We start from the raw sequence: 16,906 nt of genomic DNA on the forward strand, positions 1-16,906 counted from the left end.
AAAAAAAGTGCAACTTCTGTGTTTTTAATTAACCTCAGAAGCATTAATTAATGATCAACCTCTAAACTCTGAGCACCTGTTCATTTTCCTCAAGATAGTGATGTTTATTTATTTAGAACATAAACTTGTTTGGAATAAGGTGTGTGTGTGTGTGTGTGTGTTAATGAGATTATTGCAGTTGAATAGCTAGATGAACTTATTTATTTGCAGCATGTGTCGTTGTTGTTTTATTGTAGAGTGTGTATTAACAGGATTAAAGATATTTTGTGTTGTATAAGCTGTAAACACTCGGGGAATTGAACTCTTCTAAATATTAGTGATGATGATCATGTACGTGAAATAAATCAATCCTTCTGCACATCATAGTTTAATTAACGGGAGAAACTTTATTCATTGTTTATTTATTTCAGAAGGAAACACAGTGAGGTTTACATCCGACTGAAACTCCACTTTTTGCTGTGAGTCTTTTTTTTTTCTTCACCTCATTTCATTATGAATGTAATTTGAGATATGAAGGCTGTTTATATTAAAGAAAGTAAATTATTGATTGTGTTTAAGAAATGTAAATTTTGCGTCAGTAACCGCAGTGTGATCTGGAGAAAAGAGTTGCGTTTAACATCACACTAAATTCCTGATGGTTTGTGAATCATTACAATGTGAAATAAATGTGTATTAAAAAAAACCCCCAAAAAGTCTGATTTGTGTTTTTGAACTGGTTGTTAAAAGATGAATAAAAACAAATGAATTGGTGTTTGATCTAATAATGATGGAAAACATTCTTTATTATAAAAATATTAAGACTTTGATTAAAAATGATTATCAGTTTGAATGCAGGATTTCCACAGCAGTGTTCATGATTTATATGTTTTATACTCACTGAAACTAAAGGTGTATGTACTTTAATGTGTGTGCATTCTCACGTCTAATCAAAGTCTCTTGAGACTGATCAACTTTATATTTAAAATATCATCTTCTTCTTCTTCTGGCTGCTCCTGATTAGGGGTCGCCACAGCGGATCTTTCGTCTCCATTGCTCCCTGTCTTCCGCATCCTTCTCCACCACACCTGCCACTTTCATGTCCTCTCTCACCACATCCATGTATCTCCTCTTTGGCTTTCCTCGTTTTCGTGTGCCTGGCAGCTCCATCCTCAACATTCTCCTTCCCACATGCTCTGCGTCTCTTCTCAGGATGTGCCCATACCATCTCAGTCTCATCTCTCTTAGCTTCATTCCCAAGCTCTCCACATGTGCTGTCCCTCTGATGTGCTCGTTCCTTATCCTGTCCAACCTTCTCACTTCCATCACAAACCTTAACATCCTCAACTCCGCCACCTCCAACTTTGCCTCCTGTCTCTTCGTTAAGGGTACGGTCTCCAATCCATACATCACAGCTGCTCTCACTACTGTCTTATACATCTTACCTTTCACTTCTGCTGGGACTTTCCGATCACAAATGACTCCCGAAATCCTTCTCCACCTGCTCCACCCTGCCTGCACTCTCTTTCTCACCTCACTATCGCAGCCCCCATTTTCCTGCACAGTTGACCCCAGGTACTTGAATTCACCAACTTTCTTTACGTCTACTCCTTGCATCTTCACTACACTCTCATCCCCATTCTCATTGATGCACATGTATTCTGTTTTGCTCCTGCTCACCTTCATTCCTCTTCATTCCAATGCATCCCTCCATCTCTCCAAACCCAACTCAACCTCCTTTCTACTTTCACCACATATCACAATATCATCTGCAAACATCATGTTCCATGGTGACTCTCGCCTCACTTCATCTGTCAAGCTATCCATCACTATGGCAAACAAAAAAGGACTCAAAGTAGATCCTTGATGGAGTCCCACCTTCACCTTGAACCATTCAGTCGTTCCAACTGCACACCTCACTGCTGTTTCACTGTTCTCATACATGTCCTGCACCACTCTGATATACTTCTCATTCACTCCACTCTTTCTCATACAATACCATAACTCATCTCTCGGCACTCTATCGTATGCCTTCTCCAGGTCTACAAACACACAATGTAGCTTTCTCTGGCCTTCCCTGTACTTCTCCATTAACATTCTTAAAGCAAAAATTGCATCCGATGTGATCTTCCTTGGCATAAACCCGTACTGCTGTTCACAGATTGCTACCTCTCTTCTCAATCTCGCCTCCAATACCCTTTCCCATAGCTTCATGGTGTGGCTCATCAATTTTATTCCTCTGTAATTACTGCAGCTCTGTACATCTCCCTTATTCTTGTATATTGGGACGAGCACACTCTTTCTCCATTCATGTGGCATTTTCTCATTCTCTAGGATCTTATTAAACAATCTCGTTAGGAACTCCACAGCCGTCTCACCCAAACATCTCCAAGCCTCAATCGGGATACCATCTGGTCCGACTGCTTTCCCAGTCTTCATTCTTTTCATGGCTGCCCTCACCTCATCCTTACTAACCAACTCTGCTTCCTGATTTGCCGTCTCCAACGAATCTGACCTTTTCTCTCTTGGATTCTCCTCATTTAATACACTACCGTTCAAAAGTTTGGGGTCACCCAGACAATTTTGTGTTTTCCATGAAAAGTCACACTTTTATTTCCCACCATAAGTTGTAAAATGAATAGAAAATATAGTCGAGACATTTTTCTGGCCATTTTGAGCATTTAATCGACCCCACAAATGTGATGCTCCAGAAACTCAATCTGCTCAAAGGAAGGTCAGTTTTATAGCTTCTCTAAAGAGCTCAACTGTTTTCAGCTGTGCTAACATGATTGTACAAGGGTTTTCTAATCATCCATTAGCCTTCTGAGGCAATGAGCAAACACATTGTACCATTAGAACACTGGAGTGAGAGTTGCTGGAAATGGGCCTCTATACACCTATGGAGATATTGCACCAAAAACCACACATTTGCAGCTAGAATAGTCATTTACCACATTAGCAATGTATAGAGTGGATTTCTGATTAGTTTAAAGTGATCTTCATTGAAAAGAACAGTGCTTTTCTTTCAAAAATAACGACATTTCAAAGTGACCCCAAACTTTTGAACGGTAGTGTATATTCATACAAATGTACAAATTATTGACATTTCCTTCAACTAAAGATAATGTTTTTGGAAGTAACTGTATTGTCTTTCTAAAACATCCCTAAACATTTTAATTTAAATTTATTTTAGTCATCCATGAAAGAAATATGTATTTTAAAAATGTTATCGTACATTGCCCAGTTGGAAAATAAATAAATAAATAGTCGCTGTTTGGATTTAAATAAGCAAATCCATAAGAGCCTTTGACTGGATAATTACTGCAGTTATTAATGAGTTTCAGCTGCAACAGTTCTCTAACTGATGCAGTGAGTCGCTTCTCATTTCTTACACAAACGTCAGAAGATTTATTCCACAGTTGTGTAAAAGATGTTGCTGTGTTTCAGAAGGTCAAATTATTGTCCTGCATCAAGCAAAGAAAACAACTCAGGAGATTTGATCTGAAATGACTGGAGTGATATGATGGAGTGATGTGACAGAATGATGTGACAGTGATATGATGGAGTGATGTAACAGAGTGATGTGACAGAGTGATGTGATGGAGTGATGTAACAGTGACGTGACGGAGTGACATGATGGAGTGATGTGACGGAGTGATGTGACGAAGTGATGTGACGGAGTGACATGATGGAGTGATGTCACGGAGTGATATGATAGAGTGATGTGATAGAGTGATGTGACAGATTACATGACAATGATGTAATGGAGTGATGTGATGGAATGATGTGACGGAGTGATGTGATGGAGTGATGTGATGGAGTGATGTAACAGAGTGATGTGATGGAGTGATATGATGGAGTGACATGATGGAGTGATGTCACAGAGCGATATGATAGAGTGATGTGATAGAGTGATGTGACAGATTACATGACAATGATGTAATGGAGTGATGTGATGGAATGATGTGATGGAGTGATGTAACAGAGTGATGTGATGGAGTGATATGATGGAGTGACATGATGGAGTGATGTCACAGAGCGATATGATAGAGTGATGTGACGGATTACATGACAGAATGATGTAACGGAGTGATGTCATGGAGTGATGTGACAGAGTGATGTGACGGATTACATGACAGAATGATGTAATGGAGTGATGTGACGGAGTGATGTGACGGAATGATGGAGTGATGTGACGGAGTGATGTGACGGAGTGACATGATGGAGTGAGGTGACAGTGATGTGACAGAGTGATGTGATGGAATGATGTGACAGACTGATATGATGGAGTGATATGACAGAGTGATGTAACGGAGTGATATGATGGAGTGATGTGACGGAGTGATGTGATGGAATGATATGACAGACTGATATGATGGAGTGATATGACAGAGTGGATGTGATGAGTGGTGTGACGAAGTGATATGATGGAGCAGTGTGACGGAGTGATGTGATTGAGTGATGTGACGGAGTGATATGAGAGTGATATGACAATGATGTGACGGAGTGATATGATGGAGTGATGTGATAGAGTGATGTGACATTACATGACAGAGTGATGTGATGTGACAGAGTGATATGATGGAGTGATGTGATGGAGTAACATGACACTGATATGATGGAGTGATGTGATGGAGTGATATGACAGTGATAGGACGGAGTGATGTGACAGAGTGACGTGACGGATTGACATGATGGAGTGATGTGATGGAGTGATGTGACAGAGTGACATGATGGAGCTGAGTGGCCTGAGCTGACAGGAAGTCTACAGTCACTCAGATTACCACTCTGTCCAACTGCAGTGAGCTGAAAAGCATCTCCGAGCCCACAGCCCTGAGGTGGACGAGCTCCATGAGCAGGAGGCCACATCGGTTTACGCTCCTGTCAGCGCAGAACAGGAATCTGAGGACACAGTGGACACAGAGTCACTTAAACTGGACAGATGAGGACTGAAGAAAGACCAGGAGGAAAATTTCAAGAAATAATCCACTTCATGTTATCATTTAACAGCAATTTAATCAACGTTATAAACGCTAGCGATATCATAAACTGAGGTTTCGACGTCACTGGCATCATCATCAGAGTAAAATAAACAGTGCTGAAGGTGGTGAAGAGTCAGTTCAAGTTTTTATAAAGTCATTACTATTGACTTTATCACTCAACTATTGGTAAACACCTGAAGACTGAGCCTGGCCTCCTGGACCTTCCTGATTTGAGTGATCAATTTATTATTTGATGAAAACGCACTGGGAAGCCGCTGGACTGTCTGATTCATGAGATGCTGCTCATCCAAGCAAAAAAGCCAAAATTAAACATCCAGTCTGATTCCGTACGTGCCGAGGCTTTTACTTGATGCGCTGTCTTGGGACTTTATAAAAACGGACTCTTAATCACCTTAAACACTGTTTATTTTACTCTGATGATGATGTCAGTGACGTCAAAACATCAGTTTATAATATGGCTAGTTTTTATTATTAAATGTGATAAAAGTGAACAATTTCATCAAACGTGCACTGAGCAGAAACTCGGACCAAAACATCCAGCTCTGACCCTTTTGGCTCTCCACAACTCTGTGAGCACGTCTGACCCTTTTTATGTCCCACTTTCCTTATTTGGTCATTGTTTCCTGTTCTCATTGTCTTTATTGGCGTCACCTGTGTCTTATTTCAACCCATTTTATTTAAGATCTTCAGTTCAGGCCGAGGTTTTTCTTTCTTTCTCCCTCCTGCTGGTTGGGTGTCTGATCTCAGACCCGAGTTTATATTGATTTAGTTCATGAGCAGTCAGTAGTGGAGCCGTTGACTGGGTCGTGAGTCGGACCGGGCCGTGTGGGGCTCTGAGCAGAAGCTGAAGGTACCATCTGTTAAAGCTGCAGGCTGTTTTAGTCCAAACACACAAACTGGGTTAATGATGTGATGAGCAGAGAGGAAGAGAAAAATATCCCAAACCCCTGGGAGCAGTGAGAGGACGAGGAGTCGGCACGCTTACGGAAAACGAGTAAAAATGAATATGTAAATGAAAGCAACTTTTATATTTTAACACAATTTTTAACGTAAAGTTCAACCTGTTTTATTAACAAAGCAATGACAGAGTGTTTGCATGGTTTCATAGTCCAACAGTTTCCTTTTAGTGTTTTTTTTTGTTTATTTCTGTTTTATTGATTTTATAAAATCCTATTAAGTACAATTATGAATAATTACTGAAATTGCCCTGATGGTTTCTGTTACATGTGCCATAATTTGTCTCTAATGGTTTTATTGGTTTCTAAAAGTTCACATCCTGGTTCCAGTTCCAGATCCCTGTATTTACGCAGCGGCTCTGTAATTTTCCTGTCTGGATAACGAAGAATGCTGGAGCAGAGACATTAATCAGATTAATTAACTCCCCGTTAATCCTCAGATCACCATTAGACTCCTGTAAGACATCTTTAAACATCAAGAGAACAAAACACCATCCGGCTGCTCCATCAGGACCGATGAGACTCTTTTCGTGTGTGCGAGAGGAAAGAGGTCATTCAAGGTCACGTGCGAGTGTTTGGGGCTTTTATTTAAAGCAGGTCACATGCAGGCTTCTGACTCGAGGCAGTTTGAGGAAAAGGAATGAGACTGTGGAGTGAAATGACTCATCCAGCCTCGTTTACATAACCGACCCCTGAGCCTCGCTCTCCTGCCTCGGTTCGGTTCTCTTCAGCGTTCTCGACATTTTAACCGATTACTGAAGACACACTGTGTGTTAAAAGTGAGCCAGTCGGTGTTTTCACAAACAACCGTACACGACCTCAGTTTCACAAACATCAATAATGTAATGTTTTATTATAAAATAATGATGGTGTGTGTGTGTGAGAAATTGAATGTTCAGTTTTTAAAACGTTTAATTTGTAAACACCTGCAGTTATGAACGGGGGGGTTAAAGGAATGAATCTGAGCGATAGGATGGAAATCTCCATCAGTCTCAGGTCAAGACCTTCCAAGACTGAATGGCTGCAAGTCACATGACCACCAATTCACACAAACTCCGCCCTCTTCCACAGGAATAAACTCCATTTATTCTCAGTTGGACAAAGGGTGTGTGTGTGTGTGTGTGCTCGCACGAAGACACGGACAAAAACACTGATATGAAACATGTTTCCTACTACTATAGAGCAAGACACGCCCCTGGGGGTGGGGCTGATAACCTTCTAGTGAGCATTTAATTGGATGAACACAAGAGGAGTACAGGTTGAGTCATCAAAAGGTTTTAGTCTTTTTTTTTTTTTTAAGAAGTGATTAAGTATAAAATTATACTGAGAATATCTAAACCTAATTTTTAAAAATAAATTGTTTAAATTTTCTTGTAGATGAACCGTCATGCTTTTAACTAATTGGACTTCAGTTCCAGGACGGAGGAAATGAGCTCCTCGATCCGTCCAAATCTGGGGGGTTTTTATGTAACTCAGATCAGGGTCAGGACTTTGGTCTTTATTTTCCAACAAATCTATACTTATTTTTGTCGATAAATTCTAAAATGGAGCTACGTGTTTCTTTTTCTCCTTCCAAAATGTGGGGGATGTAAACTTTTTTTGCTCTGGGCAGTAATATCGTGCTTTATTTTAGTGTTGGTGTAAGAGCAGAATTTAAACTTGGACACACACTCTGAGGGGGTGATGAGACTTGGAGCTGTCGGAGCGATGCGTTTTATTTTTATCCATTTTAATGCAGAACGAGGCCGAAATAATCAGAATAACTTCCTATAATGAGTGCAGCGTGGCTTTATCGCTCCTGAGGGGCGTCAGAAATCCTCTCAGGTGGGGTTTAGATTTGGGGTTCAGAGCTGTGTGTGTGTGTGTGTGTGTGTGTGTGTTAAATGAACTCATTAATTTTTTAATCCCTGTCTGTCGCTGTGTGGGTTGTAGAGGAGATGAATGTCATGTTTGTCCTCGTGGGAGTCGTGCTGGGCCCTGAGAGCTCCAGCGGTTTTGACGTTAATGTGTGTGACGAGATCAGACTTCAGTTTCAGGGTGTGAGCATGTGGAGCTTCACGAGACGAGAACCTCATCCACACGAGTCGTGTCATCAGGGTGGCTTGTAACCAGTGATGGTCTTCATTCCACTCCACACCTCTCTCATGCTGTTCTGTTGGAGTTTCCACTCCGAGTCTCTTCACCAGAGGTACACTTCTTACCGTGTATCCTTAACTCGGGTGCAATATGTATATAGGAATCATTGTATATAAAATCACTTCATTTTGCTTTTACTTAAGTTATTGAACTTTATTTAAATTTATTTTTATTTATTCTTTTTTAAGGATTATTTTATCTTCTATTTTTAGACATAATACTTCTTCCTTGATTCAGGAGCTTGGTTGCAATTTTGAATTTCCCTCCGGGGATTAATAAAGTAATTCTGATCAGATCAGCCTTCAAACAGACGGCTGGGGTTCAGCGGTAAATAAATACTCTAACCCACACACACACACACACACACACACACACACACACACACACACACACACACACGGAGCAGGTTGCTGTTCCCATCCTGAAGCTGATTTATTTTTCCGTAACAGCATGACCAAGTGATTTACTCCTCTTGCACCACAATTTATCAATGATTAGTTTGAAATTTATTGATGAATGAAATATGCTTTTTATCCATTTATAGTTACATTTAATGTTCATGAAACAAGCTAGCTCCTTTTGTCACGGATGTTACAGCAGCTATAAACAGTCGTTCCCTCATCAGACTCTTTTCATTCTCTCATGAAGTTCATAAGTTTTAATAAATGCAGTTTGTTCCATCGTGTTCCAGAGAAACTGTAAAGAAGTGTAACCTCTGTCCTTAAAGCTCCAGCTTCTCCTCTGACTGATACACAGCACTCACACTAGAGACTCCTTACAGAATTATTATAAATATTACAGGTTTGTGCTTACAGAAAAAGAAAACCACACTTAAAAAAAAAAAAAAGTCAAGTGTTCACTGTACATGTCCCTGTGAACATGCTGTTGCCATGGAAACAACCTATTACAAATTATTAATATAAACCTGCACTACTGTTAGAGAGAATTAATCACCACCTGGCCAATCAGAGCCCAGACCTCAGCAGCAGTTTGGTGTCGCAGTAAATTTGAAACCGGCGTGTTGGATTTCTGAGCCGTCGTGTGTAAAAATGAGATGATAAAACGAGGAGGATTTATCTCCCAGACGTTCTGTTGATTTCTGATGTTCACTGAGTCTCCAGGAGAAATTCACTGAACACGTGCTGTCGCTGATTACGAGCGAAACGAGGATGTGATGGAAAAGCTTTTAAGAGGTTTGAGATAAAGGCTGTGTATCGAACCTCCTGAGGGGGTGTGTGTGTGTGTGTGTGTTACACAATTGGGCAAATTAAACATCCTAAAAATCTTCACACACTCAGAGCTTTCACGCACTTTATGTACATAGAGGAAAGTTTCACCAGAAGCAAAAGAACACATGATTAGTTTTTACTCAAACATCACATCATTGAAGTTCCATTTCCTGTAAAATCTAAACAGAAGAACAGCGACGCGTGATGTCTTCTGTCTGCACGATGAAACTCGGAGGCTCCTATTCCACACCTTTCATAAAGTCCATAAACTCTGAAACACGAAAACAAAACACTGCATATTATTATTGCACACAATTTTTAATTTATGCAAATGTTATGCAAATCTGACCTGCTGAAGCACCAAAATTCAGATGTTTGTTGACAGTAAATTCCTCGAATGCTTGAGTTTCCCAACATTCTCTATTCTCAATTTAAATCATTTTCTATTCTACAGTATATTATCCTTTAAAAATGTAATAAATGTACACAATTACTGCCTAGTTCTTTTGAGGCCCAAAATGCTCCAAAAGCAGGAAGATAAACAGATAAATAAATGAATATCGTTGTGTGTACTGTAACACTTAAATCCTGAAACAACAAAGTCTCTCAGTTATGCAAAGTTTATGCAAATCAGACATTATAAATTTACAATATTCAAATAATTAGTTGCATTTTTTTTATTTTATGGCCCATGTTGTCCAACAGCCTACTAATTCTCGATCCTTACTTTTATTTTATAAACTGCAGTATTTATTGTAAAAATGTATAAAACACGGTTTCTCTTCATATCATTGGACAGACTCGAGACCCAAAATGCAAAACCTGAATTAAACTATTACTGATAAACTATTTTTGTTTCTTAAAATACTTTTGTTGATGATGTGACTGTTCAAAGTAAAGATGAACTCTGATTTAAACTTCATGGAGCAATAAAACACTAAATAAAGTGCATTTCAGTAAAACTGCCTTTGGTTTCATCTGATCGGAATGAAGCAAATAACGAAATGAAGAATAAAATACACAATCAAATGGTGAATAAATAATAAAAAGGTGACTAGATAAGTAAAACAATCATTTTATGGTTAAAAATGAACAAAAGCAAAATAATAAATGACTCGTGTGTTTGTATTTGATGAAATTTAACAGGAATTTTCTTAACAAATAAAAATGAGACTAAAATCGATGATCAGAGGAAACAGCGTGAGACGTCCACGATTGAAAAAATGTTATTCAGCTTCATTAGTCAAAAGTTCCACAAACTATGATGTCATAGCGGGCGGGGTTAATGACATAAAATAAAAGTATTAAAGTCCTACAGGGTGGAAAGTCAGCGCTCTGACTGTCGTTCATGTTCCTCATAAAAACTCTGAAGTGTGATTTATAAAAGCTCTCTCACTCTCACACACACTCACTCTTACCATCATAGTCAATTCTCCCATCGTTGTTCGTGTCTCCGTCCTTCATCAGCTCCTCGATGTCGTCCTCAGTGATGCTCTCTCCTGTCTCCTCCAGCATCATCTTCAGCTCCTCCAGGTCGATATAACCGTCCTCATTCCTACACACACACACACACACACGCACACACAGCAGTCCGAGTGTTAAACCTGTTCAGGTTGGAGCCTGTATCAGTCTTTAGCTCGGGTTGCTAAAGTGGACCGAACCTGTCGAACATGCGGAAGAGTTCAGCCAGTTCCTCCTCAGATTTCCCTTTACTGTCGTCTTTCATACACCTTACCATCATGACCAGGAACTCCTCAAAGTCCACCGTCCCACTGCCTAACACACACAGGAGCGTTAATCGGACACAGCAGGTGCCCCAAAGTGTTAATCGGACACGGCGGACATTCAGGATGCAGGAGAACAATATCGGCGTAATTACACTGTGTTTCTACTTTACTTTGGTTTTAGTGAAATTAAATTAGTTTAAAGAAAATAAACATCATTTTGCTCTTTTTTTTTTTGCTTAAACCTTCTAAGTATTTGTTAGAAATCACAAACAATCTTCTCTCATCAAGCTAATGACTGAACACTACACATCAGTCACAGCGGATCAGATTAATGTCCAATCACTGAAGTTTAGGGTCCAATCAGGTTCGTCAGTGGAGAAAAACCTCTTGAGAATTGTTCCAGTTTGTCATAAATCATCACCTTCGAGTGCTACACTCTGTAGTTAGTGTTATAGGTGTGTGTGTGTACCGTCCTCGTCCACCTCATCGATCATCTCGTGCAGCTCTTCAGGAGTGGGGTTTTGACCCAGCATCCTCATCACCTTGCCCAGCTCCTTGGTGCTGATGCAGCCGTCCTCTGCGTCCTGCACGAAGATGTCGAAAGCAGCGCGGAACTCTGCAGAACAGACCTGCAGCTACAGTGCTGTGCATAAGTATTCACCCCCCTTCAGACTTTATAGTGAACTGGAGTAATGAATGAATCCCGTCTTCACCTGCTCACTGACTGCTGGTTCTCAGCCTCCTCCAGTCAGAGTCGCATGTGTGCCGTATCTTTATATTCTTTAATAACAGGATGTTCACATTTTGAGATGTTTTTTTTTTTTTTTTAATTATCACTGAACCCTGACTAATACTTTTCCGTAACTTTATCCGGGTTTTGTTTTGGTCACTCCTCGATCCTCATGATGCTGTGTTTAGGTCCAGTATGTTCTCTAACACACTCTGGGTTCTTCCAGGAACAGGTTCATTTCTATCCACACTCTTACCACGTGACACTTTAATGACGCACAGTTCCTCTCCATCCAGCTGATCATGTGACGTCTGATGGAAACCGAACTAATTTACAAGTTTCACAGTGATTGGGGGGTGTATACTTATGCACTCATGTTTTATGAAAGTAAGAGTCTGTTTAAAGCTAAACCACAGTGGCAGAATTTATTAAATGGTTTAAATGCAGGACTGATTATTTAAAGCAGGTTTGTATTTGATGCTCCTGGATTAACGTTAATCAACTTTCACTGACTCCACTGGAAATCGTTATGAACAGGACTGCGGCTGTTTTTTCTACTCACCGTTTTTCTGCTCGTCTGTGAGCTGCTCGACCTGCAGGGATCAGAATAAACAATAACTTACACATTTATCTTCTGAGTTCACGTTTAGTTTCAGGGTCAAGTCTCAGCATCACTTTCTCCACTTGGACAAGTCACTCTGTCACTGAGTGTCTCTCTCTCATGGGCGTGGCCCGGCCAGGTTGTTGTTTTTTTCCTTGTTGTTATTCAGATGAGAAACAGTAATAGCTATGTATGTATCATTTCTAAAACTAAAACGTTAAACACAAATGTAATAACACACTCCTCAGTGTGAAGCTCATGTGTTACCTTCTGGCTCTCTCCTTTTAGTTATGCTGTCATAGTTAGTTGCCGGAGTCCCTGCTTGTACTCGGTGCAATATGTATACTGTTCCTACTTATTCAGGTGACATTGGGCATACCTAACAACCTGCGTTTTCTTTCCCTCCCCCCCACCCCAAATCTGTCCCTCTGAGTTACATGGAGTCAACAGGAAATCTTTTGGTGGAGACGGTGGGGACCTCGACTGCTATCGTAGCCTGCAGGGAATCGGCCGTCAGACATTCTGTCGCATGTCCCAGACCCGGTGAAATGTAACTGAATTGTCTTGGCCAGCCCTAAGGGTCCCATCTGCATCTCATCATTGCTGAGGAGTGTGCTCCCATCACCCAATCAAGCATCCAGCCAGAGCAGGTCATGATATATTTTACCATATTAACATGCCATTGTTGTGTGTTATGCCTGATGTAAAGACTCTCGTCTCTGCGAGCCTACCACACAGATTTAATACTTGACATTTTTAGGGCATACCTAACAACGTGTTTTCTTTCTCTCTCTCTCTCCCCCCCCCCCCCCCATCTGTCCCTCTGAGTTACATGTTGATCCTGGGATTGAGATGCTGGCCTCTTCTGCCCCTCGGACCTGCTTGATCCATCCTGGTGCCCTGTGTCTGGTCGGAGTTTTATCGCCCCACTCCTGTGAAGGACGGCCCCATGAGGACAGTTGAGGGTTATACCTGTTAAAACTGTTAATGTTATAGTCATGTTGTCTGTTGTTGCCCAAATGAGGATGGGTTCCCTTTTGAGTCTGGTTCGTCTCGAGGTTTCTTCCTCATGTTGTCTGAGGGAGTTTTTCCTTGCCACCGTCGCCACAGGCTTCATCATTGGGGATAGATTAGGGATAAAATTAGCTCATGTTTTAAGTCGTTCAAATTCTGTAAAGCTGCTTTGCGACAATGTTTATTGTTAAAAGCGCTATACAAATAAACTTGATTTGATTTGATGTGTGTGATTTGCGTGTTTCTCTCTCGGCTTCGTTCTCGGATTAGATTTGTAAAGCGAGTGAACTGTTCTCACTGCGTTCGCTCACCAGAGACCGCGGTGATCTCTGAGACTTCCTTACTCACTTTATTTTTCATCCAAACGTCTCCGTGCACCTTCACTGAGAGCTCAGATACGACAGGAGATGGAACCACGCTGAGAAGTTTTTCTTCTGTTTATTTGTATCATGAGGTTCTTTCAGACTGGAGGAACTTTTTAATGGTTCTCAGAACTGTTGGAGGAAGTTCCTCCTTTTGTGTGTGTCACTGCAGGAACTGAAGATGATCGCGGTTATTAAAATGCCGTTCTGAGGGACTTTTTCAGCTCCTACTTCAGGGTCGGTTCTCTCCCAGCACAAGAGGAACCGTGAGGGATGGAAGTGTATGGTGATTGGTCAAACACGAGCCAATGCAGCACTGATAATGCCATTTTTAAAAAATTGTGTAAAACATTAGTCATGTAAACAACAGCTCTTAACATTATTGTAAAAAATGGGGGGAAAAACATGGACAAACGGAGCGATAGTGATGTCCATTTCCAGAGACTTTATTGAATGTTGATGTGACGGTGGAAATACAGCAAGATTTTGAAGCATCTGAACAAAATATAAAAATCTTTGTGAAACTAAATGTTCTTGTCCCCATTGTTTAGTTCCTCTGAACGAGTCCCGAGAGCTCCGTCCACATGAACACATTTCAGTTTTAAAACATCACTTTTGCTCCATTTACGCTTGGTGTCTACAGTATGATACTCCGGAGTTTTCGAGACCCTAAAATGGAGACTTTTGGAAATGATGACACAGACACCTACATCACTTCCTGATCGATCGGATCTCATCAGTCACAGTGATTTGTCACGCTCCTATCACATGACCCTTTCTTGAAGGAAAACAAACCGCATCAGCTGTTCGTACAGCACGAACGCGCCCACTGTACATGAACAGTCATGTGATCTGCGTTTTCAGGTGTTAGTGTGGACGGAGATTATTTCTGATACGGAGCTAAAACACTCGTCTGGACGGAAATCGTTTTAATTTTAAATCTAAAACCTATGACTGTAGACGCAGCCCGAGAACTGTTTGGTCTGAAAGCGTCTAAACAGTAAACAGGAACGATGTAAAGCTGTGACCAGGGAACTGAAGAACTGCTGCACCACACGCCGTGGGGTCGGTCCGAGGAGTCGCTGGAGACCATCGTTTGGATTCGATGCTGAAATCACAGTTCGGTGACGCACAAGGACATAAATAATGAATGAAAATATCACTTGCTCATGTGAACGCAGGTTCATTCCCTCTCTTTCAGTCTAAATCCCACCTAAACTTCCCTGAGATTAAAACCCTGAGATTAAAACTCGGTCCACGCTTCCTGAAACATGTTTCAAATGAACACATTGCTGCTTTTAGCCCCAACAGTGGAGCTGTAATCATGCAGACGCTCGTGATCACGTGACTTCTGATGAAATCAGATTAATGATGAACAAACTGAGTCACGGATTCACTCCATAAACATTAAACAAAGCTATTCTGCTGCTACACACACACACACACACACACACTCACACACACACACGTTCCACAGATAGTGCAGGAATCTGTAGATGTTTTTATCAGAAGCTCCTAAAATTAGCCTGGGAAGGAAACGGTCCGTGTGCAGGCCTCGGCACGGCTCGGGGTTTAAGAGGCTTTTATCAGAGCCGATACCGTACATGTTCAAGTGTCAATATATTTAAACACGGCTCTGTCACATCCGCACGCTTTTATACATCAGAGTCACAATTCACCAAATTAAACTCCTCAGAAACTGAAATAAATGTTAAAATATTAAATATTTATATCCAGGCAACAAAATACTACGATTTCTCCAAACATCATCACATTTCCACAATTTTAAATTCATAATAATTTCAACAAACCACAGGATCAGCATCAAAACAGAGAGGAGTCGCAGCTCATAGCTTCACTTTAAACTCAAATACAATCATTTCTGAGATCTTTATAATAGATGGGCCACTTTTATTATTATTATTATTATTGCTGAACCTCCTCGTGCTTCACCTCAGTACTGCATTTACACAGATAATGTTAATAAGAAAGAAAGAGATGTTTGGGAGAAAATGTAAAAAATCATAATACAGCATGTTTTCAGTTCTGAACAATTTTATTATTATTATTATTATTATTATTATTATTGCTGAATACATCTCACTTTATTCTAAATGTGTGTTCTTTTTATTGTCTTACATATATTTTTTGTATTTATATATTTACTTTAATAAATTATTTAATAAAATAATTTAATTCTGTGTACATTTTTTTATTTGAGTTCATTTTTACTACTTGATTGGCCAGTATGCCTTGTACCAATGTTATAATTGCTTTATAAATTACATTTTCTTCTTCTGCTTCTTTTTCTTCTCCTCTTCTTCTTCTTCTTATTATTATTAACTGTAGCTCGTGTTGTCTCCGCGAACACTGGATGCGCTGCTCATTTAAATTCGTCCAAAGTCCATAATGTTTGGAGCTGAACGTCGACTTGCACTTATAAATTTATAACAATTTCCACATTTCAGGTGAACATAAAGGTTAAACTTAAGGCTTAATGTCGCACTGTACTGATGGAATTTCCAGAATATTTTAAAAAGAATTTCAGAATTGCAATCAGAAATGTGTCCATTTTTAAATGTTTATGATAATATTAGTGTTAAATACAACAGTGTGACTATCAGTGATAATAACGTCAGTAATCACTCTACGTGCCGTGAAGAACAAAAAAACACCCGGTGAGCGGCGTCCACAAGCCAGAGTCATGTTTATGTGTAAAAACTCACCGCTGCTTTATAGATGTCGTTCATGATGCTGAGAAACGTGCAGCAGACAGACAGCAGGCTTCAAGGGCCTCAGTGGAGATCAGGACGTGTGTATGACCACAGTGGGCTTTATAGCAGCAGACAAAAATGAGCCACGCCCTCCGTCCATGTCCCAGACTCCTGTCCACGTGATGTCCGTCCATTAGAATCTACCTCTCTCTCTCTCTCTCTCTCTGATAAAGCAACACTGATGACAGGAAGTGTCGAGGAGGTGGAGGTCTAATCTCTGACACACACCACACACTCCACATTCCAGCAGAGGAACTGCAGAGGTCACAAAGGAGCTAAATTAGATTTTATCATCCTGGTTCTGATGAACATTTCTGAATGTTTTGGGAAAAAGAAGTCATTTGAAGACACAAAGCCGGACACGGTGAATTACAGCACAGCATTCGGTTCCTCGGATC

General features: G+C 40.4%; 2 protein-coding genes across 3 annotated transcripts in view; one reads left to right on the forward strand and one right to left on the reverse strand.

The window, feature by feature from the left end:
* The window catches only part of atp6ap1a (ATPase H+ transporting accessory protein 1a), a 33,284-nt gene extending 32,603 nt beyond the window's left edge, over window positions 1-681 (forward strand). For both annotated transcript variants that reach the window (XM_060937090.1, XM_060937089.1), the window contains one exon: window positions 1-681. This exon is cut by the window's left edge and continues 1,457 nt beyond it. The gene's annotated coding sequence lies outside the window, so the exon portion shown is untranslated.
* Window positions 682-9,428: 8,747 nt separating this feature from the next.
* tnnc1a (troponin C type 1a (slow)) lies at window positions 9,429-16,484 on the reverse strand. The gene is made up of 6 exons (XM_060937112.1): window positions 16,461-16,484; window positions 12,320-12,350; window positions 11,497-11,643; window positions 10,962-11,076; window positions 10,719-10,855; window positions 9,429-9,571 (listed from the first exon to the last, which is right to left on the reverse strand). Exons 1-6 carry the CDS (start codon window positions 16,482-16,484, stop codon window positions 9,540-9,542), a joined length of 486 nt encoding a protein of 161 aa, XP_060793095.1. The 3' UTR covers window positions 9,429-9,539.
* Between the last annotated feature and the right edge of the window lie 422 nt (window positions 16,485-16,906).

Source organism: Neoarius graeffei, chromosome 13 (genome assembly GCF_027579695.1).
Source record: "Neoarius graeffei isolate fNeoGra1 chromosome 13, fNeoGra1.pri, whole genome shotgun sequence".
Lineage (NCBI taxonomy): Eukaryota > Metazoa > Chordata > Actinopteri > Siluriformes > Ariidae > Neoarius > Neoarius graeffei.

Bases quoted from the DNA above. Each gene is read 5' to 3' on its own strand.
- tnnc1a (XM_060937112.1), bottom strand. From the start codon at position 16,484: ATGAACGACATCTATAAAGCAGCG. The intron at 11,644-12,319 runs GTGAGTAGAAAA...TCTGTTCTGCAG, and splicing joins CACAGACGAGCAGAAAAACG to AGTTCCGCGCTGCTTTCGAC. The intron at 9,572-10,718 runs GTAAGAGTGAGT...TTCGTGTTTCAG, and splicing joins TGGGAGAATTGACTATGATG to AGTTTATGGACTTTATGAAA.